General features: G+C 37.3%; 1 protein-coding gene across 1 annotated transcript in view; it reads right to left on the bottom strand.

Annotated features, from left to right (window-relative positions):
• Positions 1-24,866, bottom strand: part of SMC6 (structural maintenance of chromosomes 6) — a 78,126-nt gene that overhangs the window by 24,496 nt on the left and 28,764 nt on the right. The window contains 11 exon segments of the mRNA XM_043604489.1: positions 6,155-6,325; positions 7,660-7,740; positions 9,211-9,346; positions 15,099-15,259; positions 17,156-17,270; positions 20,565-20,769; positions 22,088-22,266; positions 22,604-22,721; positions 22,724-22,767; positions 22,947-23,035; positions 23,308-23,454. Coding sequence (XP_043460424.1) covers positions 6,155-6,325; positions 7,660-7,740; positions 9,211-9,346; positions 15,099-15,259; positions 17,156-17,270; positions 20,565-20,769; positions 22,088-22,266; positions 22,604-22,721; positions 22,724-22,767; positions 22,947-23,035; positions 23,308-23,454 — 1,446 coding nt within the window.

Below are 24,866 nucleotides of genomic sequence, written 5' to 3'. Positions count from 1 at the left end.
GTTCTATATCTTGAGGTGTTAGGTACACAATTCCGGATTGTCAAAATATGTTAAGTGTACGCCCAAAGAGTGAGTTTTACTGTTTGTAAATTAAAAGACTCATTTTCAAAAGTACTATTTGTAAAATAATACAGATGAAAGAGGAGATCAGGAGCTCTAGAAAAATGTGTTACTCAACTACTGTAATTACTCAAAATATAGCTCTGTCATGATAAAGATGTCAAGGTTGAGGACACATGTGAAAAGTTACATAAAAGTAGTTCATGAAATGTGAACACAAACCAAGCAGTATTTCTAGTATTTCTAAACATTAAATATAACACTTACGTGATTCTGAATTCACGTATAGCTAAAAGTTAATAAACTGAATGTCATTAAGTTTGCATTTACTTACTCCCCCTCATTAATTCATGTGAATGGTGGCCAAAACACATTCTCCCTGGTTATTGTGAAAATGGAAATGTGCCTTATATTAGGGGATGCCTTATATGCCTTATACATATAACATGCAATTTCTTCAGAGAATGTGTAGATTGGTGAAAGATTTTAGAAGATGATATATGCACATAGCCATTAATTATGGCAGCTCTCTTAACAGATTACATTCTAGTCAATTTGGACATTTAAAAAAATACAGATTTCCAGAACTCACCTCTGGAGATTTTATTTTAGTTGGCCTGGAATCCATGAATCTCAATTTTTAAAATGGCTCTTGATTTAAGAACCCCCAAAAGAAAGTTCAGACTGGCAGACAGTGTTTTCATTTAGTTTGATATACAAAGACTTCTACACTATTCCTCATTGTAATAGCTCCCAAACTGGACACCCATATGGTCCATCAATAAGTAAATGAATAAAAAAAATATGATATATCAAATACAATGGAATACTACTCAGCAATACAAAGGAGTGAATTACTGATTCAAGTAAAATATGAATATCATAGTCAAAAAGAATAATTTTTTATTCACTTTCAAACTATAGTATAGACATTATGTGCTAGACAGTGTGTTATGTTCTGAAAAAGGTCAAACCCCCCAAAAAGTAAGAGTACATAATGTGTGATTCCCTTATATATAATTCTACAAGATATGTAGAATTACACAGAAATTATACAGAAATAGTAAGCAGATTGGTAATTGGGACAAGGGGTACGGGTAAGGAGAGAGAGATGACACATGAATATGGGGAAACTTGTGAGTGTGAAGGACACGTTCCTTTCTCTAATTGTGTGGCTTCACAGGTTATACACGTGAAAACTTATCAAACTGTACACTTACATGTGTATTTACTATACATCAATTATATCTCAATAAAATGTTTTGTTTTTTTTTAATATCCTGATTTTAAGAACCACCAAATTAAACTCCACTCAGTTGTTGGTTTGATTTTTGGGCCCAGCATTGGTCATACACACTGTGATTATCATGGTCAGCCTCAAGAGTGACAGTTATAAACAGAGAAAAAACACAAACTAAGACAGCAATAACAGCATCATGAAAGACAGAATATGTGGAAGTATCCCAAAAAGGAAAAGAACTTGTGAAATATCTTAAAAATTGAAAACATTTGCCCCATATAATGCAGGATTTAGGCTACCTTCTATCATAAGAGCACAATTTACTGCATCTTGTTCACACTGCTGAATAACTATCACCCATGGTAGATGTCTGATTATAAAAGAGTTCTAGTAAAACTTCCACGGAGGATGGAGATAAGCTGTTCATTTACTTCAAGCAGTTTATTTGAATTTTTATGTTTTACGTAGTAGGAGACATTACAATTAGAAAATAGAGTAACTTATGAAAGAGGATGGTTGAATGCTAAGTTTTCTACTCATTTGTGGTAGGAACTTTGAAACGGTCCCCATATTTGCTTCAGGGAGCCAGAGGGGTAAAATGACCATGAGATCAAAGTGACCTGAGCTGAAGTCGGATGCTTAACCAACTGAGCCACCCAGGCGCCCCGTAATTTTTTTTTTAATGTTTTATTTATTTTTGAGAGAAAGAGCACAAGTCGGGGAGGGACAGAGAGAGAGGGGGACAGAAGATCTGAAGCAGGCTCTGTACTAAAAGCAACAAGCCTGATGTGGGGTTCAAACTCACCAACTACAAGATCATGACTTGAGCCAAAGTCAGACACTCAACCAACTGAGCCACCCAGGAGCCCCTTATCTTGGAATTTTTAAAAGAAGAATCACCTTTGATCCAAACAAACTCTCTATATCAGGCCACGTTTGTGCTGGTTAATCTTCCCTCCTGGCAACTGTGGAAAGTTACACACTTAACTCATAAAACAGGATGAAAACAAACTCATACGATGTTACTATCCCTTTCTCCACACTTATCATAACAGACTTCTCTTATGTACTTAATAAATTTATGTCCTAGGTACCATCACATTTAAAACTAAAAGGGAAGCAAGAGAGTATTTTATTTCATTTCATCTTATTGATGACATGAAGATCAAGAGATTTGAACAGTTAACATTCACCCTGGGTTAGATGAGAACTAGGAGGGATTAGGTCTAAAATTAAAGGCTGATGTAGCCCTAAGCCTATAGCATTTCTAAGCTTTAAGAAATTACAGCCTTTTAAAAATAGGCTGGGGTGATAGAAGGAACATAATCCTCAAAAAATGTCATTCTCTTGGATGTCTAAGTAACCAGTTTTATTCGGCAACATTGGACAAACTGCTACAGCATTATTACTGCCACTTGCTTCATACAAATCTATATTCATTATGAGGTTTTAAAAACCTATGAAATATTATCTTGTAATTTTTAAATTTTATTTGTTTTTTTAAATATGTATTTTTCAGAGAGAGAGAGAGAAAAAGAGCATGAGTAGGGGAGCAGCAGAGAGAGAGGGAGACACAGAATCCTAAGCAGCTTCCAGGTTCTAAGTCAGCACAGAGCCCGACACAGGTTTCCAAACTCACGAACTGTGAGATCAAAGTGACCTGAGCTGAAGTGGGACGCTTAACCGACTAGCCCACCCAGGTGCAATTTTTTGGTAATGTTTTATTTATTTTTGAGAGAAAGAGTACGAGTGGGGGAGGGACAGAGAGAGAGGGGGACAGAAGATCTGAAGCAGGCTCTGCACTGAGAGCAACAAGCCTGATGTGGGGCTCCAAGTCACGAACTATGAGATCATGACCTGAGCCGCAGTCAGACGCTCAACCAACTGAGCTATCCAGGTGCCTCTTACTTTGGAATATTTAAAAGTACAGCCACCCTTGATCCAAATAAACTCCCTATATCGGAAACTGAGAGCCTCCTACTCCAATAATGCAGACCATCTATCTTTGCAGGCTCGATGTGGGCCACACTCCTTGTCTGACAAATTTAACTTGCAACTAAAACTGAAGCATCAAATTTGCAGTGTAAATCAAAACAGACTGTTTAAAGTGAGAAAAATATTCCTTATACCAAAATTTCATGACCATATATCTAAACAGAGTACTTTACCCCTCACCACCCTTGACACAAAATGAACTGTCCTACAAGGAAGAAGATGACATCTTGAAGCTGCTAATATATCACGATGGCAGTGTCTCAGGAATTAAATTATTTTGTTAGCCATATCCTGTTGGTCCTGCCGTTATAGATGGCTAACGTGACATGATACTGAGGAGGAAAAGCCTCCTGGCTACCAGCTGACTGCATGCAAGTTCACCGAAGGACTCGCCTCCTGGCTTTCAGTTATTTGCAGCCAGGGCAAAGAGCTAAGATCAAGAATCTTTACTGCGTTCTGCCCATATTTTCTGCTCTTAAACTTATTCAAACTCCCAATCCCAGGAGTTGCATTAGCCTAGAGATAGATACCTACAAGAACAGAACACAGCTTATTCCTCATCATTTCTTGTTTTGAATTTTAAGTTGTCTGGGATGAATAATTTAGGTGCAATTTTACTTTTTCTAGATTAACATATTTCATCATTTTGATTTTAAGTCAGCTTGTTCAATCCCTTACCCATTTAAAATATCTTTTTAATCTTACTTTTGTTGTAACTTCATTGCTCTAATTCCTGAATTCTGAATTCTACCTAGTCTATTCTTGATGATTTTAATATTTATCTTACATCTTATCATTTTCTTTTAAAAACTAATTTTGTCTTTTTTTTATCCTTTTGCCTTTTTCTTATTTCCTGTATGTAGCAAATGCTTTCTTAATTATTTTTCTCAATATTATCTTTAATACATTTCTCTTCCTCACAATTTTAATATTTAAACTTTATATTCTTCTTCATCAGTTAACTTATCAGTCTGTTTTCCGATTTTTCATTCGTATCGCAAACAGAAAAGAGGTAAGCCACCCTGGGTTACAGAGGCAGGCAGGACCCCAGCTCCTGGGCAGCATCTCCAGAGAGACCACTGCAAACAGGGTGTTTGCAGGCAGCACATGTTGCACCTTCCTTTAATATTCTCCCAACCCTAAGTGAAGTCTTCCAAAATTTTCAATGGAGACAAGTAGAGTAAACCTTACATGCACAATTCTTTTAAACTATTAAAATACCTAAATCCATTTTGATTCAGCATACCCCCTTCAGATTCTTTTTTTTAAGCTTATTTATTTTGGAAAGTAGAGAGAAAGCCTGAGGAGGAAAGGGGCAGAGAGAGAGGGAGAAAATCCCAAGCACGTTCTGTGCTCTCAGCTCACGGTTTGTGAGATCATGACCTGAGCAGAAACCAAGAGTTGGACACTTAATCAACTGGCCCACCCAGGCACCCAAGATGCCTCAGCCTCTTAAAATACACTATTCCTTCTTCTCAGACTCTTATAAATAACATTTAAAGTTCTGAGAACAATTGAGCTATTTGTAAAAATGATAATGACAATAATCTATTGATAACTAAGCTAAACAGGGAAAGGTATACTATTTAATTGTTAAATAATTTTATTTCCCTAAATTTGGTTTCAAAGAGAAAGTGTTTAAAAAAAAAAAAAAGTTTTTTTTAAAAAAGACCAGTTTGGGGCGCCTGGGTGGCGCAGTCGGTTAAGCGTCCGACTTCAGCCAGGTCACGATCTCGCGGTCCAGGAGTTCGAGCCCCGCGTCGGGCTCTGGGCTGATGGCTCAGAGCCTGGAGCCTGTTTCCGATTCTGTGTCTCCCTCTCTCTCTGCCCCTCCCCCGTTCATGCTCTGTCTCTCTCTGTCCCAAAAATAAATAAACGTTGAAAAAAAAAATTTAAAAAAAATAAAAAAGACCAGTTTAATTCAGCCTGGAACATAATAGAAACATGTCAATAAACAAGAATTTAGTAGCATGCCATTTCAAGTTGGCTTTTAAATCTAATCTACAACTTTAAAAAAAAATTTTTTTTTTTAGCATTTATTTATTATTGAGACACAGAGAGAGACAGAACATGAGCATGGGAGGGACAGAGAGCGGGGGAGACACAGAATCTGCAGCAGGCTCCAGGCTCTGAGCTGTCAGCACAGAGCCCAACACGGGGCTCGAATTAACTCATGAACTGTGAGATCATGACCTGAGCTGAAGTCTGACACTTAACCAACTGAGCCACCCAGGTACCACTTTAAAAAAATAATAATAATGTTTATTTTTGAGAGAGAGAGAGAGAGATAGCGTGAGTGGGGAGGGGCAGAGAGAGAGGGAGACAAAGAATCTGAAGCAGGCTCCAGGCTCTGAGCTGTCAGCCCAGAGCCCAATGTGGGGCTTGAACTCACAACCTGTGAGATCATGACCTGAGCCGAAGTCAGACGCTCAACCGACTGAGCCACCCAGGCGCCCCTAATCTATAACTATTTTTATACAACTAATCCTTGAATTACTGAAGGAAAGCCAAGAGAGACAACAGAGTAGGTGAGCACAGAAGCAGGGTGGATGGACAAGATATCCCTGCTTCTGGTTCTAAACAAGGAAGAAAAAAAAAAATTCATCACAAAATAAAGAGGAAACAAAAGCTGTAATCTAGGAGAAACAGAAATTTTTAGCAATTTATTTTCCTAAAGACATGAACAGAAGTGTTTAATTCTAATTGGCCTACTGATGAAAATTTGGTTTGTATCCCATTTTATTTGGTTGCATTTACATTTAACCATAAATTCTGTTAGGGCAGTATCTAGCAAGTACAGTGTGGATACACAGCTGAAACATAAAATACACATATAACAACAGAGTAACAGTAACATACCTTAAGTGGTTCTGCTAGGTCTGATAGCTGGTTAATTTTCTGTTTAATCGCATCATACTTGTTTTCTGCTTCTATTTTCAGATTTTTAAGATGTTCCATATTTTCTTTTTGTTGTTCCATATTTTTCTCAACCATTTTCATTTTGATTTTATTTTCTTGAGCTTCATCTTCCTGGTCACATTTACAGAACGTAAGGAGTTAATTAAAATACTTAAGTATGAAACAGAAAAACAGTGCAAATGATTCTGAGAGAAGAGAAACTACAGGCTCCAGGCGATCCACTGAAAGACAAATACAAAGAGCACTAGCAAATTTTCATACCCTTGGTGGTAAATCAGAAAGTAGAAAATGATTCAACAGTAAGAAAGACTGACATATGGGAGACAAGTGAAACTATACTGTGCTTGAGGTCATAATCGTAAGTAAGATTTATTTTATCTAGTTACTTTTTCTTTCAAAATGCAGTGTGCATATATATTTATCATGTGCTAGACAATATGTTAGATACTGAGTAAACAAAAATAAGACATAGCCCATACCTTTAAGAAACCTAAGGAATTAAAGCAGAAAAATAAAAAATGGAGAATAAGATCACTAATAAAAAACGAAGACAAATAACTCATTAGCTTAAAGCTCCATCAGTGCCAAGACTTTGTCTGGTTCACTGTTATATCCCCCAGCACTTAATATGGTGCCTGGTGCAGAGTGGACATTCAATATACATTTATTCATTTTAACAAGACGGTAATCTATCTACTGCACTGCTTACTGTAACTTAGAGAAGCTAAGCTGAATGTAATAAACAGTTGTCTGAAAAATAAAAGACTAACAAATGTGTGATAAAATGAGAACCAATGTCTTAGGGGGAAAAACCTCAACAATGAAGAGACCAACTGCAACTGACTAAAAGATATCCATTAATATTAATGCTGATTAACTCTGAACAAAACTATACTAGGCAGTCTGGTTTGAAAGGCCACTGTTTAGAAGCATGCTGTTCAAGTTTTGATAGCTTTATTACATGTAGTAGAAGACAAAATCAATTATCATGCATGCAAGTTGCACATACAAAACATTAAGGAACTTGAATGCTACAAGCCAGGTAGTGTTGACCTTATTTGGAAATAAAGATAGCAATTACAAAAGGTAGCATCATATAAAGGATTTTAAAAAAAGCTTAGAGTACATGTTATTAACCTAAATGACAGCTTTGTATTTCATTTTATTTTTAATTTTTTTTAACATTTTTTATTTATTTTTGAGAGAGAGATAGAGAGAGAGAGACAGTGTGAGCGGGGGAGGAGCAGAGACAGAGGGAGACATGGAATATGAAGCAGGCTCCAGGCTCTGAGCTCTCAGCACAGAGCCCAATGTGGGGCTCGAACCCAAGAACCGCGAGATCATGACCTGAGCCGAAGTCGGACGCTTAACCAACGGAGCCACCCAGGCGCCCCTGGCAGTTTTGTATTTTAACATTACATGTAAATCAAGGAAAAGAATCTTACCAACGTTGCGATATCTACAGACTGGTGTTCTTCTATATTCTCAAGCTCCCGAATTTCAGAAATACTTTCTGTTATTTTTACCTGAAAGAAAAGTATTTCGATTTTAGTAACATAAAATAAATGAAACAGGCATCTGGCTGGCTCAGTTGGTAGAGTACACGACTCCAGATCACAGGGCTGTGAGTTCGAGCCCCCACACTGGGTGTAGACAAAGGAAGGAAGGAAGGAAGGAAGGTCCCCCCAGAAAGGATGTATTAATCCACAAAGTCCTTACTCTGCTTTTGTTACAGAGGATTTTGTGGCAAATGACAGAGACACATTAGTATTGAATGAACAAAAGGAAGCTGCGTATAGAGTCTGTCACGATCATCCTTATTGCTAATCCAGTCCCATGAAAAAAGGATGGAAACACTCCTCCTTAGCGTTAAAATGATGACAGTGTTGACCCTATTGAGAAAACCCTTTTCTGAAAGGTGGAGGTTATGGCAAGATTACTTCAATACGCTGCTTCACAAAGTACAATCCAAGCATCCCCTGGTGCTTCTGAGATTCTTTCAAGGGGTCATGAGGTCAAAACTATTTTCACAAAAACACTACATTATTCACCCTTTTACTATCACTTTCTCACGAGTGTGCAAAAGGTTTACAACTATATGATGGGTAATTACTGCAAGAGACTGACTGCAGAAGCTGATGTGATGATTCAGTTGAGTTTTATCAAGCCAGATATTAGAGGTTTACAAAAATATAAAAATGTCAAGTTTCTCACTATTTTTGGTTTTGGAAAAATATAGCTATTTTCCATCAAAACATTATTTTTGTGAACACATAGTTGTTGTTTTTTTTTTAAAGTTTATTTATTTATTTATTTTGGAAGAGAGTGAGAATGCACAGGAAGAGCAGAAAGGGTGGGGGAGGGCGGTGGACAGAGAATCCCTAGCAGTGCTGACAGCTGTCAGCACAGAGCCCAACACAGGCTCAAACTCACGAACCATGAGATCACAACCTGAGCCAAAATCAAGAGTTGGACGCTTGACCAACTGAGCCACTGAGGCACTCTATAATGAGTTTTGTTTTTTGTGTGTGTGTGTGTGAACCAATAAATATTCTTAAAGTTTGTTTTAATTTTTAATAATTAGGTAAAACCCATATAAATGAAAGCTTTTTTAGGGCTGTAAAGGGGCTTGAGGCCAAAAAGTTTGTGAACTGCTCCTCTAACTAAATAAATGGTAGGCTCTTAAAAATAACTTGGAAGTCATTAAAAAAAAAAGGGGGGGGGTGCCTGGATGGCTCAGTCCGTTGAGCGTCTGACTTTGGCTCAGGTCATGATCTCATGGCTCATGAGTTCAAGCCCCGCATCAGGCTCTGTGCTGACAGCTCAGAGCCTGGAGCTGCTTTGGATTCTGTGTCCCTCTCTCTCTCTGCCCACCCTTGCTCATGCTCTGTCTTCTCTCTCTCTCTCTCTCTCTAAGAATAAGTAAAACATTAAAAAAACCCCAAAACTTGGAAGTGAGTAAGTTGAGCAAAACAAAAGGACATTTTTTTCCTTACCTTTAACTCTCTATAATGTATTTGGCGCCTTCTAAGAAATTCTTCATTGCGTTTAATGTCCTTTTCAAGGGTAGACAAATGTTGCTGAAGATTTAGTATCTGAGCCTTCTTATTTTCAACTTCATTCTCCAAGTCACTAGACACAGACAAGAGGATAAAAAAACACCTCAAATCTGTTTCTGAATATTACAAATACTTTAGATCTTTACAAAGGAGAGCTTATTTGTGATAGTTTATTTGCAAAACTCTATCCAGTTAAACCAGTTCTATATTCCTACTAAGTTATTAATAACATGAAAATACAGAGATTTCAAAAGACATCTAAACTAGTCATATTTCTCTTACTTCATTAAGAAATATTTTTGACATGATTTGTGTGGCACACATCATGCACAGTGACAGGCAGAAGTGGAAACAGAATTTTGATGTGAAGGAATCAAACTAAAAGGAAAGAAAAATCAGCAAATAAGCTGTAACGTTAAATTGTGAACAGGACACTTTACATCCACAGAACTATGGAAACAGAGGAGTGAGTCTGGGAGAAGTGACAACTGAACTGTGTTCTCTAAAGCTTTCCTCAGTTGGACCAACTAGGAGAGAAGACGGAAGGACAGACACAGAAGCACAGAGCAGTGAAACATAAACCCAACAGCTCAACATTTACTGCTGGTAGATGAATGCTCTGAATGTGTGGGAGTGAGAGGGATGGAGAGAAGACAATGAAAAGGGATGGAGGGAACAGCAAGTAGAGGCCAAAGCTATCCGTGACAGCGGTCACTGTCTTCAGAAGTCACCTCTTCCTGCCTCACTGACCCAAGCACCTATCTCCCAAAATCGTGTGCCTGGTGGGAGAGAACCCCTTTGCAGTTAAAAACTGGTCTCGAATTGATAAGATGCATATGTTTCCCACATTTTAGCATCTCTGAAATCACCTTCCACTCCACGGTTGAAATAACAGCACTTTTTCTTTTTTAATAACAGAGCAGCTTAAATTTGATGAAATATTCTGGGGCGCCTGGGTGGCTCAGTCGGTTGAGCGTCTGACTTCGGCTCAGGTCATGATCTCACAGGTTGTGAGTTCGAGCCCCACATTGGGCTCTGGGCTGACAGCTCAGAGCCTGGAGCCTGTTTCAGATTCTGTGTTTCCCTCTCTCTCTGACCCTCCCCCGTTCATGCTCTGTCTCTCCCTATCTCAAAAATAAATAAACGTTAAAAAAAAAATTTGATGAAATATTCTAACTGCACTACCTTGCCAGAATCCTCAAAATTAGAAAACGACTCAATAAATGTTAGCCGAATGAATGATGAAAATGAAGAAAGAAGGAAAATAATGATGGTATTCCTGGTAAAAATGGGGCGAGATACAAAAACTTAAGATGGTTCCTCAAGATTAGTAAGAAATATTTGTTTTATCATATATAAATCTAGACCTTTATTAACAGTAACTTTGCTAAAAAACCAAAATATTTACCAAGTAAACAAACTCTGAAACCTAGAGTCTAAAACAAAAATAAAAACCGATGAAATAAGCACAGAAATAAGCACCGATGAAATAACAATAATATTGTTATTAAACAATTTCCTGCATATTTAGAATAAACTTAAGCAATCAACATAATTTATATAAACAAAACGGCTAAATTATACAACTTTTTTTTGCAGGGGAGGGCGAATTCTGTTACACACTTTCATACAGTGTTCCTCCTTAGTTTTTAATTAATTTTTCCACGGAGCGAAAAACCTGTGCTACTAAATGAAATGTGCGAGCACGTGCACGTGGTTTGTGTGGGATACACACATGCCCCGGAACGGCCAAAGTAGTACACTCCTGGGTCTGCAGCCCTCACTCTGCTGTGTTTGTCTCCATAGCACTTGGCCTAGTTACAGTATTCATCTAGTCTATCTCCCCCTTCCTAATATTAAGCTCCAGGATAGGGAATTTCTTGTACTTTATTTTGTGCCATGTCTTGTGCCTCGATCAGGGCCTGGCACAGTAAGTATACATGCGATATCTGTTTTAAAGAACAAAGGAAAGAATAAATTTGAAAAATAAACTTTGGAAAATTATATTTAAGCTGTTAAAATACTTTGAAAATTCAAAAACCTACAGGTACATTTTTTTTTTAATGATCTTGTATATAAGCAGTTACTGCAATGGAATTATTCTGAGAGTTAACTTACACATTTCTTTTGCTCCTTGCTTTGTACTTTCATCATGGGAAACCACACAGGGGTAATCAAACCAAGTCAGTACCTGTACTTAAAACTTAAAACCCTTTCCCTGTTAAGAAGCCACTCTGTTCATTATGAAACTGTGAAATAAATTATAATCTCTTCATTTAAATTTCAGAGCCATTTTTCATCAACAGGAATCTGTCAGTGATGAGCTGATGAGGGTATAGAGAAGCACCCTTCACGTATTCCTAATATGATGGGAAACTGGAGAATCTTTCTGGAGTCATCTAGCAATCACTATTAAATGGTCAACTTACATAAAAATAAAATGAAAGTGTTGAATTATCTATTTTAATAACTATTAGAGCTCATTTAATATTGTACATATTAAAAATATTAGTATTGCTTAATATTATTAAATATTTAAAATCAAAGCATTACTTGTATAGTAATACATCCATTACAGTCATTTGGCAACAGCTATTAAATAACTTAAAAATTCACATATCTTTTTACTTAGCTATTAAGAATTTAAGCTATATACTTTCAAAACTATGCCAAGATCCATGTATGTGTGTTCTCACTGCAGCACTGTTATAAGAGAAAATGGCAAATAACTCTCATGTCCATCAACGGGGAACTGGTTAACTCCTGGGGAGCTACCAAGAGGTAGTTCTAAATGTGCTGACATGGAAAGACTGCCCAGATTTAACACTGAGTAGAAAAAAAAGCAAGATACAGAAACCATATGCATACTTACACACAGCTCACACTTAAGTGGAAGAAGCCAGACACAAGAAGTTGCATAGTGTATGTTTCCATTTATATGAAACATCCAGAACAGACTAATTCATAAAGACAAGCCCAAAAGTGGATTAGTGGTTGCCAGGGGGTTTGGGATTGGGAGAATAATGGCTTATGGATATGGGTTTTCCTTCTGGTGTAAAGAAAATGTTCAGGAATTAGCTTACACTGATGGTTGCACAACCTTATGAATATAATAAAAATCTCTAAACTGTATGCTTTAAAATACAGTGAATTTTATAGTATGTGAATTATGTCTAATTTAAGTCACTGTACAAGGATTCAAACTATTTTGGGAACACATATAAGAAAACACGTGTAAGAAACTGCTAAACTGTTACCTTACTTTTGAAAGAGAGATGAGAATGGTCTCACTTTGTATACTTTTCTGCGCTGTTTGGACTACCTCACCATATGCACAGATTCCTTCCTTTCTTTTTCTTTCTTTTCTTTCTTTCTTTCTTTCTTTCTTTCTTTCTTTCTTTCTTGGACTATCTCACCATATGCACAGATTTCTTCCTTTCTTCCTTCCTTCCTATCTATCTATCTATCTATCTATTTTTGAGAGAGAGAGTGAGCGAGCAAGCGAGCATACATGTGAGCAGAGGGAGGGGGTGGGCAGGGGAGGGAAAGAGAGAGAAAGAGAATCCTAAGCAGACTCCATGCTGAGCGTGGGGTTCAATCCCAGGACGCTGGGATCATGACCTGAGTCGAAATCAAGAGTCAGACGCTCAAATGACTGCGCCACCCAGGTGCCCCTCTTCTAATTATTTTTTAAAATATCAATAAGGACTATGGAGAAACAGGATCATGAGCTACTTTTGTTTCCCAATTTATACTTTTCTATATTTAAAAACCACTAATGAATTTTTTTAAACTTGCAAATATACTGGTTTGGGTCAAAACAGATGACACAAAAGTCATCTAAATATCATTAGAACTTGGTATATTCTCTTTCTGTCTTTTTTTTTTTTTTTAAAGCTTGGCTTTTTTAAGCTATTAGCTGTTCTCTCTCTTTTTGTAAATTGAGGTGTAGTTTACATGCAATATTACATTAGTTTCAGGTGTACCACAAAGTGATTTAATATTTATATACATTATAAAGTGACCTCCACAAAATCTAGCAGCCATCTGTTACCAAAGTTAACATATTAATATACTATACATTACATCTCTATGACTTACTTACTTTCCCACTAGAAGTCTGTACCTTTTAATCCCTTTCCTCTATTTCACCCAACCCCTCATCCCTCTGCAGAGACACTGTTCAACCACCAGATTGTTCTCCATATCTATGCATCAGTTTGTTTTCTTTTGTTTGCTTGTTTTTGTTTTTAAGATTCCACATGTAAGTGAAGTCATACAGTATTTGTCTTTCTCTGTATGATTTATTTAAATGAACATCATACCCAGAACTTGGCATATTTACAATCAATAGTTTATTGATTCCCATATTATTTAATAGGGGAAACGATTTTTGAAAAACCGGTTCACCTGACTTTTAAAACAAATGACGTGTCCACTACACATTAGTACAAATACCGTTAGCTAAAAATTGAAGCCAAATATCAACTCGAAACCTTTATTACTAAAATACTGGAATACACAAAAGCAAAAAAAATAAAATAAAATAAATAAACTGTTGGAATCAGAGATCCCAATTTGCTGCTGAGGCATACTTACAATCTTTTCCAAAAATGTCATCCTTTTTTTTTTTTTTCTTTAACACTTGGGACATAAATACATGAGGCAATTTTTATCGAAAGAAAAGTGTGAGCCATACAGAGTAACATCACTATGGTATTTTTATATATTTTACACTAGTGTCTATTGAATACCATATCATTTAGTCTTACCTAGTTAAGAATCAGGAAGGCTTGATTTAACTGTCATGGCACAATGGACAAAAACTTACCACTTTACAGGTCACGTTTATACTGGCACATTCCCACATCTATCCCGTCAGAAAGACTTGGTGTCAATACAAAATGTGCATTCAGTGCCATGACACCAAGTTGCTGGTCATTCAACTTTTCTCTGTTGCTAAGAAAGAAGTTTTACCAAATGTTCTGGTATCTATTATAGCTATTTTTCTTTATGCTGCTCTCATGACATAAAAATGACTAATACTATTTGAAAATGAGATCTATTTTGACGAAACTCTCATTTCCCCTACATATACAAATTACTTAGAATACTTTCACTTTTACTCAATTTTCTTAGATATTTATTTTACTTAAAGTTTTTAGTTCTTCTACTGAAGGTTTTCCAGGTCACTAATTCAGTTCCAAAACCCATCAATTCATCAACTGAATTAGTTTGGAAAATCATGGCTTTTTGGTACCCAAAATCCTTTCTGCATGCTTGTGCATCTCATTGAATACACTTACTAGCTTGTCATTCAACTTCTCACTTAGTCTCTTCTGGATGCTCTGTTTTCCTAGATTTATGTTCTAATTCTGCCGACTGATCCTTTTAGAACAGTGCAACTCAAAATACAGTAAGAGATGTTAACAGGGAACTTGAGCCAGAATGTAAACCAGCACACCTATACGCTCACTGAGCAGAGTCACAGCTGAACACCAGAACAGTGGTGTAGCTGACGGACACTCTGGGTTCAGCTCTCATCTCCATGCAGACAGGCAGAAAACGATGTGCAGACCAGCTGGTCAAGGGAACACACTTGTGTTCTCCGTCCAAAATACTGTTGTCAAAGTGATGATGGGAAACAACCATCAACCCAGAATTCTACATCCAGCTAAATGATCTTCAAAGCCCGAAAATATTCACAATCCTTCCCTGAAATAACTGCTGCTAGAGTAATATGAAAGGAAGCACACTGCAGGGCGCAGACAGAATACCACAGGGAGCAGTCAGAATACCACAGTAAAGCTTGCATTGACACTAACCTTATCTCAGAATCCACATCTTTGCTTAGGAATTTAGGTCTTGTATTTTCAGATGAATAGTAACGTCCTGCAAAGACCTGATCGCCATCAGCAGTAAACGCTTCTCTACAATTCTTGGGTGGCTTTTGAGACTGCATTACTGCGCGAGCTACAGAATTACTCTAAAAAAATAGAGGGAAAAATACATTTTTTAAATTATGCCATAGCCTTTCTGATGCACAATTTCAAAATGCTACCTATCATTATAAGATTCAAGTATTTTTACTTAAACATAAATAAAATCATTCCAGAAAGTTAAAAAAAAGAATTTCAAAAACAACTCAAGATTCAAAGAATTAAAACTACTGAGAGTCTTTAGAACACCATAGTAGGGGTGCCTGGGTGACTCAGTCAGTTGGGAGACCAACTTCAGTTTAGGTCATGATCTCATAGTTTGTGAGTTTGAACCCCACATCAGGCTTTGTGCTGCTGACAGGGTGGAACCTGCTTCAGATTCTGTCTCCCTCTCTCTCTGCTCCTCCTCTGCTCAAACGTGCCTGCTCTATCTCTCGAAAATAAATAAACATTAAAAAAAAAAAAAAAAAAAAGAGGGGCGCCTGGGTGGCTTAGTCGGTTCAGCGTCCGACTTCGGCTCAGGTCATGATCTCACGGTTCTTGAGTTCAAGCCCCGCATCAGGCTCTGTGCTGATGGCTCAGAGTCTGGAGCCTGTTTCAGATTCTGTGTCTCCCTCACTCTCTGACCCTCCCCCGTTCATGCTCTGTCTCTCTCTGTCTCAAAAATAAATAAACGTTAAAAAAAAATTAAAAAAAAGAACACCATAGTGCATTGTAAACAATGCTTTAGGACAAACTAAGTTCTAATCCGTTTAGAATTAAAAATTATTTTATGTACATTTTCATGTGGGAATATTCATTTTAGATCAGTTCATACAAATCTTTTTCTTTTCTAAATGACTTTTACAGCCTGGAAAGATGTGAGTGAACAGCAAATTACAGTAAAAGATTGGTATACTGAATTACGTGGGGAAGCCTAGAAATATTTAAGCCCTAGAGAAAAGTAAAAAAGGGATTAGACTTAATGGAGGCCTAGCCAACCTCTAGTGACAGACAAGAGGACTTCATTATTTTCTTTCAAGTATCCTTTTCTTTTTTTTTTTTAAGTTTATTTATTTATTTTAAGAGAGACAGGAACAGCATGAGTGGGGGAGGGGCAGAGAAAGAGGGAGAGAGAGAGAATCCTAAGCAGGCTCCTCACTGCCAGCCCGAGCCCCACGTGGGGCTTAAAATCACGAAACCACGAGATCATGACTTGAGTGGAAACCAAGAGAGGGATGCTTACCTGACTGAGCCACCCAGGCGCCCCTCAAGTATCCTTCTAAAATATGAGGGAGCCAAGCCCACAAATAATTACAATATTACTTTGCAACATATATACTATATATACATTTAAATTACTGACACCATTACTTCTCAATTTCCAATAATGAGAAAAACAAACTCTACTATGCTTATTTTGGTTAGATCTCTGTTTTGAATTTCCTTGTTCCTTCTTAGCAAATTTATGTCAATAGATGAAACACAGTTTGGTGATTTAATCCAACAAGTACATAAAAATACATACATAAATGAAAAATACTGACTTATTTTACGATACTTTCAAAATTTTAAGAAAAAGAACTCATGAAATATCAAGTAGACTATTTGTTTAAAAAATAGAATAATAACATACTTATCTGTAAAGGTAAATAAAAAACGGATCTGGCAACCAATCAAGAAAGAAAGAAACAAAAACAAAATTATAGCATCATTCACCAAAATAATATGTATTTGTGAAATGATTTACTGAGGAAAAGCCAAAAGTTAAAAAAGTTCTCTCAGGCAGAAAACACACAAACCACCCAGTTCTATGTTATTCTATAGTGTTCTATGAGGTAAAAGCACAATGGTAAAACATATTAATAACTCCAGAATACAGAAGGGGAACAGGAATTTATATAACCAATTTCAATTCTGGAAACTGAAAAATAATACAAAATACAGCAAACATCTTATCTTACTTTGATCAGAAGCACCGTCTCTATGCTTCTCATGTCAATCAGGCTGTTTGCAACAACTGCATTATCTATTTCTAAAGCAGTCAGGACTGTTGGAAAGTCTGGATGATAAGCAGCTCTAGAACACAAAAATATAGAAATATCAACTTATCAAACTTTACTATTATACATATATATATTTTTGAGAGATGAAAGAGAGTGAGCACATGAGTGTACGCGTGGGGGAAGGGCAGAGGGAGAGGCAGAGAGAGAATCCTAAGCAGGCTCCATGCCCAGCACACAGCCCGATGATGCAGGGCTCCATCCCGGGACACTGGGATCATGACTTGAGATGTAATCAAGAATTGGACTCTGAAAGGACTGAGCTACCCAGGCGCCCCTTATGTATATGCCTTTTTAATGTGTGACTATAGATAACAATGGAAAATATCTGATAACATTTGAGAACATTTGTAATAGATTTATCTTATTTAAACAGCAAACGTTTATATTATGCGCTAGGCATTCTAAGAATATTATAAATATTAGCTCACTTAAATCCTCAGAGTAATTACATGCGATTGATAATATTACTCTCTCCCTTTAAAGGAATTTTTTTCTTTAAGTTTATTTATTTATTTTGAAAGAGTGTGCGAGCAGGGGGGAGGGGTGGAGAGAGAGCCAGTACTGTCAGTGCAGAGCCCTACATGGGGCTTGACTCTGTGAACTGTAAGTTCATGACCTGAACCAAGATCAAGAGTCAGGTACTCAACCGACTGAGTCACCCTGGTGCCCCAGTGAGTTTACTCTTAAGATGGAGGAGGAAAACCACTGACCTAAGATGTTTAAAGGGGAGAGAAGTCAGTGGAGTAGGAACATTTAAAGTTCAGGAGAGAGTTGAAGTAATGAAAAGAAATGGTTCACAAATCAGGGAAGAAAGCATGTAATTCAGAGCCTACGGGGATTAATAAACAGCTTTAGAGAGAAAGAGCATCTCCTCTGTTGAGTGGGAGAAGACGTACAGACGCAGACAAGGTTGTGGGTGGTTAGCATGCTAAGCAGTTCCATATCCTCTATTTCCTCTGAAAAGAGGGAACAAGGCCATCTGCAAAGGAAAGGAAACTACTCCGAGTATCTCCTGGGAAGCTATGCACTTTCCCGGGGAATCTCTGTTGAGGTTCCTCAATATAAGCCTAATATTCCTTATTCATTCTAATATTCCAATAGTGTTTCACTGTTCTTTTCTGCATTAAAATAACATGGACAATTTTAAAATTTAGCATTTGAACCACAATATATACTGATAAAGTTCTTCACAAGAAAATCATCCCTCCAAAACGTCTGTAAGGCAGCTAAAGTTGAGAGAATATTACATGTACCCAACTTGTCAATACTCTGTCAACACCTAAAAGTAACATCCAACTTCCTCTAGTACCCCACCAACTTGAACTTCAACATAATACCCAACTACTCTGAAAGGCAAACACGGACTCTGTCATACTCTGGAGCCACTCCATTACTCTAACTTCCCACTGTTACCACGAGCTACAGCCTTCCTGGCTGACCATGCCTGTCAAATCTGCTAACTTCCTGCGGCCCACCTACAGGTTTTCTCCCAGGCCTCACTTGCTTTCTTCTCCAGCCAAAGCCGCATGGCCAGTCATGAACTACTTTCCCAGCAGCACTCTCAACTGCTTCTCTCTTCTCCTGCAACACCTACCCACTCTAAAAAATTCTAATGCAGTATTAATCCAACAGTACACATTCTCTCTACTCAAACCTACTAAAAAATAAAAAATCCTGCAGCTACCACAGGTGTCTGAATCCTGAGTAGACTTTGGTTCAGCTTCCTCTCTCACTCTCTCAAACCTACCCAACTGGTGAGGCCCTCATTCTCAGCACATGGATTCACCTACTTCTGAGAAGTGACCTCAGGCTGCACAAACGTAGCTCTCACTCTGCACCACCTCCCAGGATGTGCTATGCTGCTAGGAGCCAGGAGCCACAATCCCTGGGGAATCTCTGGGGACACAGCATGCCAGTAGGGCAGCACCAGGCTTTCCTACTCATGGCAGTCCTCACAGCAGCTCACGGAGCCATCCCGACAGTTCAGGACCCAAGGTCCTGGTCCCCAAATGACAGTGCCAGTGAAAGAGGATATTCCTCACAGAAGTCAATCCCCCAGGGGCAGTTTCCAAGGTCCCCTCAGGGAAACGCCCAATTATGAGTCACCATGCTGGAAGACCAGGTGCTCAGAGTTGTCCCGCTTCAGATGCAACTAACCTGTCAGGGGTCATTTTTTACCATAAGCAATGCTGTCTGGTAGCACACCGGAAATTTCACTTTTATCAGGTCTTAGAAATCAGGAATCAAAGCTAGAAACTAATGTAGGGTCAAATTTTTCTGCAGATTGAGAAAACACTTCACTTCCAACTCCCAAATCCTTATACCTAGCCTAAAAGCTCAAAATGGACAGTTCCAAAACAGGACTTATCCTCTTTTGACAAATCCACTTTTTCCTTGTACTTCTCCTGAACCACACACCTGCTAGGCACTCACTCCAGCCAGAGACCTGGAAGACATCCTCAATTCTTTTGTTTTCTTACATTCAAGTGACAGGGTTTATTGATTTTGTCCTAAATAACACTTTTAATCTGTCCCTTACTATCCATAATGCACACGCTATTTTTTTGCAGAATAATTTATGATGCCGTGCCACCATACGTTTTGCACATAGAATTCTATTTGCCCACAAAGCAATTAACCCTTGTCTGTCACTAGACAAACTCATCAGTTCAGGAGACTAATCATTTGTCCTCTTTTCTTGAATTTCTTCCCTAATCTAGCTACTAACATCTAACGTGTAATTACTTTCTCATCTGAACTACATCTGCATTTTGTGATCTAATTTTATCAAAGCTGAAGATTAAATTAGAAAATATGTATTATATTTAAAAGTAAAGTGAGTAGCTAGTCAGCAGTTATCAAAGAGGCCAGTTTGGGTACTGGGCCCTTGAGGTTTATTAAGGTCATCAAAGAAAACAACTATGGTTCTTTAAGGGATCTGCAAAGCACCTTGAGAGTTGAACCGTTGAGTAATGAGTGTCAAAGCTCTTTGTTAGTACACCCCCCACATACCCCTTAATTTGCCTAGGTCTGTATCACTTCCCTCAGCATTGGTTCTATGCCACACTGCATCTCTCTCCCTGTTCTGGCTCCCACAACACACCTCGTGTAAGGAGCTCAAGGCCAGGGAGCAGGTCTTATTTACCTATGCATCTCCAGTGCCTAGGCTGAAATTAAAGAAGCGGCTTGATGAAATTTCATTAAGTCAGTACTACATATTTGGTTAACATAAAATTTTTTTAATTCTTTCTGATCTTGGACACGATTAAGCAATTCCAGAAATGGCACTTAACTAGTGATACTTTACCTGTGTCTTACATCGTACATCTCATTCCGAAACTCAGAAACTATTATCTGTGGCCGTGAGGTCCCTCGTGAATAAAACTTTTCCATCAGTGCCTGAAGGACTCTTTCATCAGCATGGTTATGGCAACAATAGGCTTGCAGAAGTCCCTTTAAGCAAGATTCGATAGCCAAAGCAAGCTCAGGGTCCCGAAGATGAATGCAAGCTCCTAAAAGTGAGAAAATTATTAAAAGGCCCATAAATCCTTACTTTGAAATATTAATGTAACTATCTTTTTATAACAGTTTATAATTGACCTCAAAATATTTTCATATAAAGTATAGATGACATTACAGATCTTTTCTTAACTAAATGGGAAATCCCCACTTATCCGTTGGATACACTGGAAAGACAACTCATCAAATCCTATGAAAAGAACTGTTCCACTCATTCCAATGTAAATCAGCAGAGGCCTTTCTATGTAATCAGATACTATTCCAGCCTCTGAATGGCATTTTGAATATCAAACCAAAAGGTTTACATACAGATCCTTTATTATTTTCTGTAAAACTGATTAACATTGGGATTTAAAAACAGAGAAGAAATGCCTCATCCATTGAAACAGATCCTGGTACAGAGGTACATATCATTTACATGAAGAGACATCACCATAATATAGTATGTAATGCCACATTTCCATAGTAAATATATTTAGTAATAAAATATATACATTTATCTTTACAGCATCATTTTCCCCTAATGATATTACAGAATTAGAGATAACTTCTCAGGAGAATTCAAAAGACATGTATATATTTTTAATCTTCTGTATATATGGGGATAATGAAATAAACCCAGGTTTTCCAGTTGAAAAAGGACTTAGAAACAATCCTAAATAGAAACTAAGAAAAGATAAATCATTGTATAAAAGTTACACAAAACTCAGGTGGTGAGAATTCTTCTATCTTGATGTCACTGGATTTTCCAACTAATCAATTATATTCAAATTAGTTAACTCATTTATTCATTCATTCAGGAAAAAAATCTGAATCAGATTATTCAACTCTATAGTTACTTTTCCTAAGTTATCTTGCTTTTGGCTATTTTATGCTTTAAAGATACAAAAGGAAAATTATAAAGATTTTTGTTATTATTTCTTAAAATATATACAATTAAAATCCACATACAATTACATAGCCCTTTGATAACACTTTTAAAACTAGATTCAAGAGGGGTGCCTGGGTGGCGCAGTCGGTTAAGCGTCCGACTTCAGCCAGGTCACGATCTCGTGGTCCATGAGTTCGAGCCCCGCGTCAGGCTCTGGGCTGATGGCTCGGAGCCTGGAGCCTGCTTCCGATTCTGTGTCCCCCTCTCTCTCTGCCCCTCCCCCGTTCTGTCTCTCTCTGTCCCAAAAATAAATAAAAACGTTGAAAAAAAAAATTAAAAAAAAAAAAAAAAAAAAAAAAACTAGATTCAAGAGAACCTTTCCTGAAAATAAAACCTTATTTCTAATGTTCCTTGTGTCCTGACCAAATGGTGACAAATACCTAAAGGGCCTATGGGTTTACAGGTAAAACGCCCACGCCTATAGGCATCATCTATTGCTTCAAGAAGAGCTGGCACATGAGGCCCAAATCTTTTCAGTCGATCGGTTTTACTATCTTTCAGTTCTTTCAGTTGCCTCTGATTATAGCTCAGTGTATGCTTCACATCTAGTTCTTCTCGCCTACAAAATAAAAGCAAAAAACCAGAATAAATATGTGCTACAATTATACAGGAATATCCAGCCTTTCCCCCCTAACACCTGCCTACCAGTGAATGACCCAGCTACCCAAAAGACTAAAGGCAGATTTATTTGAAAATGACGTGTTACTGGAGAAAAATCATCACAAGTCATCAAAACTTCTCTCTCTCACACACACACACACACACACACACACACACACACACACCTTATTCAGTACATGAACCAACAATGAAACATGTTTTCTGTCTTCACAAACACCAAACTACATGATTTTCAAGTGATTAAAAATAATCATCCTAAGGATATTGAAACTTACTTAATTCTCACCCGTTCTTCTTTGTCCTTTTCTATGGCTTGCTGAAACTGTTCAATCTCTTGATTGATTGAACTTTCCTGATCCTGCAAGGCCTTTACTCTCTCTTTTAACCAAGATATTTTTTTTGCCTTTCCAATCGTTCAGGTTCCAAAGATTGATCGGTACTAACAGTAAATAATCCAAAATAGAAAATGTTATATGAAAACTTGAATGTTTAGAAAACCACAAAGCAATGTAATAAAATTCCTTTAGAAATAGTACGGAAAATCTGATACTCCATTTCACTGAGGGCACTGTTGTATAAAATGAGGTAATCATGCACAATGCAAAGTAACCATCTTACCTTTTCTTTAGTTCTTCAATTCTTTTGCAAAGCTGTTCATCATCTTTCATTAATGCTCTATACTCATTTAGAGAACGGTTATATAAAACCTAACAAAAAATAAGACATACTTTGATAAAATAAATATATATATCCTATTCAAATCCACTTTTGCCAAATCTTCAAATCAGAGGCTAACTATATGCAGAAATATATTTTTAAAACAAAGTACATAAATGGCCACATGAAACTTACATTTTTTAAAATCTGTAAGCAACACAGATCTTACTTAATTATAAAACCCCTCCTTTTAAAAGTAAGTGAATAGTATTTGTATTTGATACATAGTATTTAATATTTCAGGCTGGAAAATTTCTCTCACCTCAGCTTCGTTATAGGTCCTTTTCTTAGCAGTAACATCTGTTTTCAGTGCCATACATTCTGGTGCCCGTGCATTTGTCTCTTGACTAATCTTTTCTAGTTTATCTTGAATATCTTTGTATTTTTTTTCTGCCTCATTAAGTCTAACCTTTAAGAAAATAACATTTTGGAGTGTATTTTAATTTTCTTCAATAAACAGAAAAAAATTTTAAGTTATATATAGTTCACATCCAATAATAAACTTGGTTTCACTCTGACTAAATAATCTCAAGACATCAGGTAAGCAAACATAATTATATAAAATACTAGAATATAATTTTTTTATTTGAGAGAGAGAGAGAGAGAGAGAGAGCGTGTGAGAGGAGGAGAGGGTCAGAGGAAGACAGAGAGATCTAATGCTCAGCATGGAACTTGACACGGGGCTTGATCCCACAATCAGAGTCAAAAGCAAGAGTTGGATCCTCAACCAACTGAGCCACCCAGGTGTCCTCTAAAATATAATTTTATTTCCACATTTCTTTATCCAACAAAAGTGCTATCTTCTGGGGATTCAAAGATACAGTAACAATGGTCTTCAGGTAACACATAAATGGGAGAGAGGCACAATTTATCAGAGAACAGACATGGAAATTGATCATACAGTTTGGGCGCAATAAAGCTTAAGTAGGCTATATCTATTTAGAACTGTGGAAGCACAAGAGAAAGAACCTAGAGGTCTGCCAGAAAAAGTCAAGAATGCCTTCAAAGCAGAAGTAGCATTTGAGCTGAGACTTGAAACATTAATCAAAATGTCCCTGGAGAAAAGTTGGGGAAAGGTGTTAGAGGCAGATGGAAAAGCATGTAGAAACGCACTAGTCCTACTTTGGGAAATGAAAATATTTAAACTAAGAACGTAGTGGTGAGAGCTGAGCCTGAACAGTCAAAGAGTGTGAATTCCTAACGATCAGCTTACAACTTAACCCTCCAGACAACAGGGAGAGAGGACATTAACCAAATCTGTATGTTAGATCACTTTGAAAGCACATGCAGGGTGAAGGGAAAATTACAGGAAACAACATCAGTAAGGAGTTAATATTCCAAAGCAAAAAGGAATGAGAAACCAAAGCAGGGCACTGACAAAAGGAATGGATTAGAAGGGACAAATAAGAGAACTATTAGATCAGGGATCAGCAAACTTTTTCCAGCAAGAGCCAGATAGTATAGTAGACACTATTTCTTTGCAATCCTCCCATTCAATAGTTATTCTATAATCTATGACCATGCATACACTACACAAGAGGTTTTGTGTAAGACATGGTGGGAAGGATACAATTATAAAATAAGATTGTTCTTACCCTCCAGAAAGTGCCCAAATGCTTAAGTGGGACAAACGCCTATAGAACTGAAGTATAATGAAGCCTCAAGATCCTCCTTTTCCCATTTGAAAAAAGGTGAACATCTATTACTCAGACTAGATTCCATTTTTATTTTATTATTTTTACTTTTATTTCTTTAAAGATTTTATTTTGAAGTAATCTCTACACCCAATGTGGGGCTCAAACTTGCAACCCCGAGATCAAG

This window comes from Prionailurus bengalensis, chromosome A3, assembly GCF_016509475.1.
Source record: "Prionailurus bengalensis isolate Pbe53 chromosome A3, Fcat_Pben_1.1_paternal_pri, whole genome shotgun sequence".
NCBI lineage: Eukaryota > Metazoa > Chordata > Mammalia > Carnivora > Felidae > Prionailurus > Prionailurus bengalensis.
The sequence above is the reverse complement of the archived record's forward strand: the minus strand, read 5'-3'. Positions and strand labels throughout refer to the sequence as shown.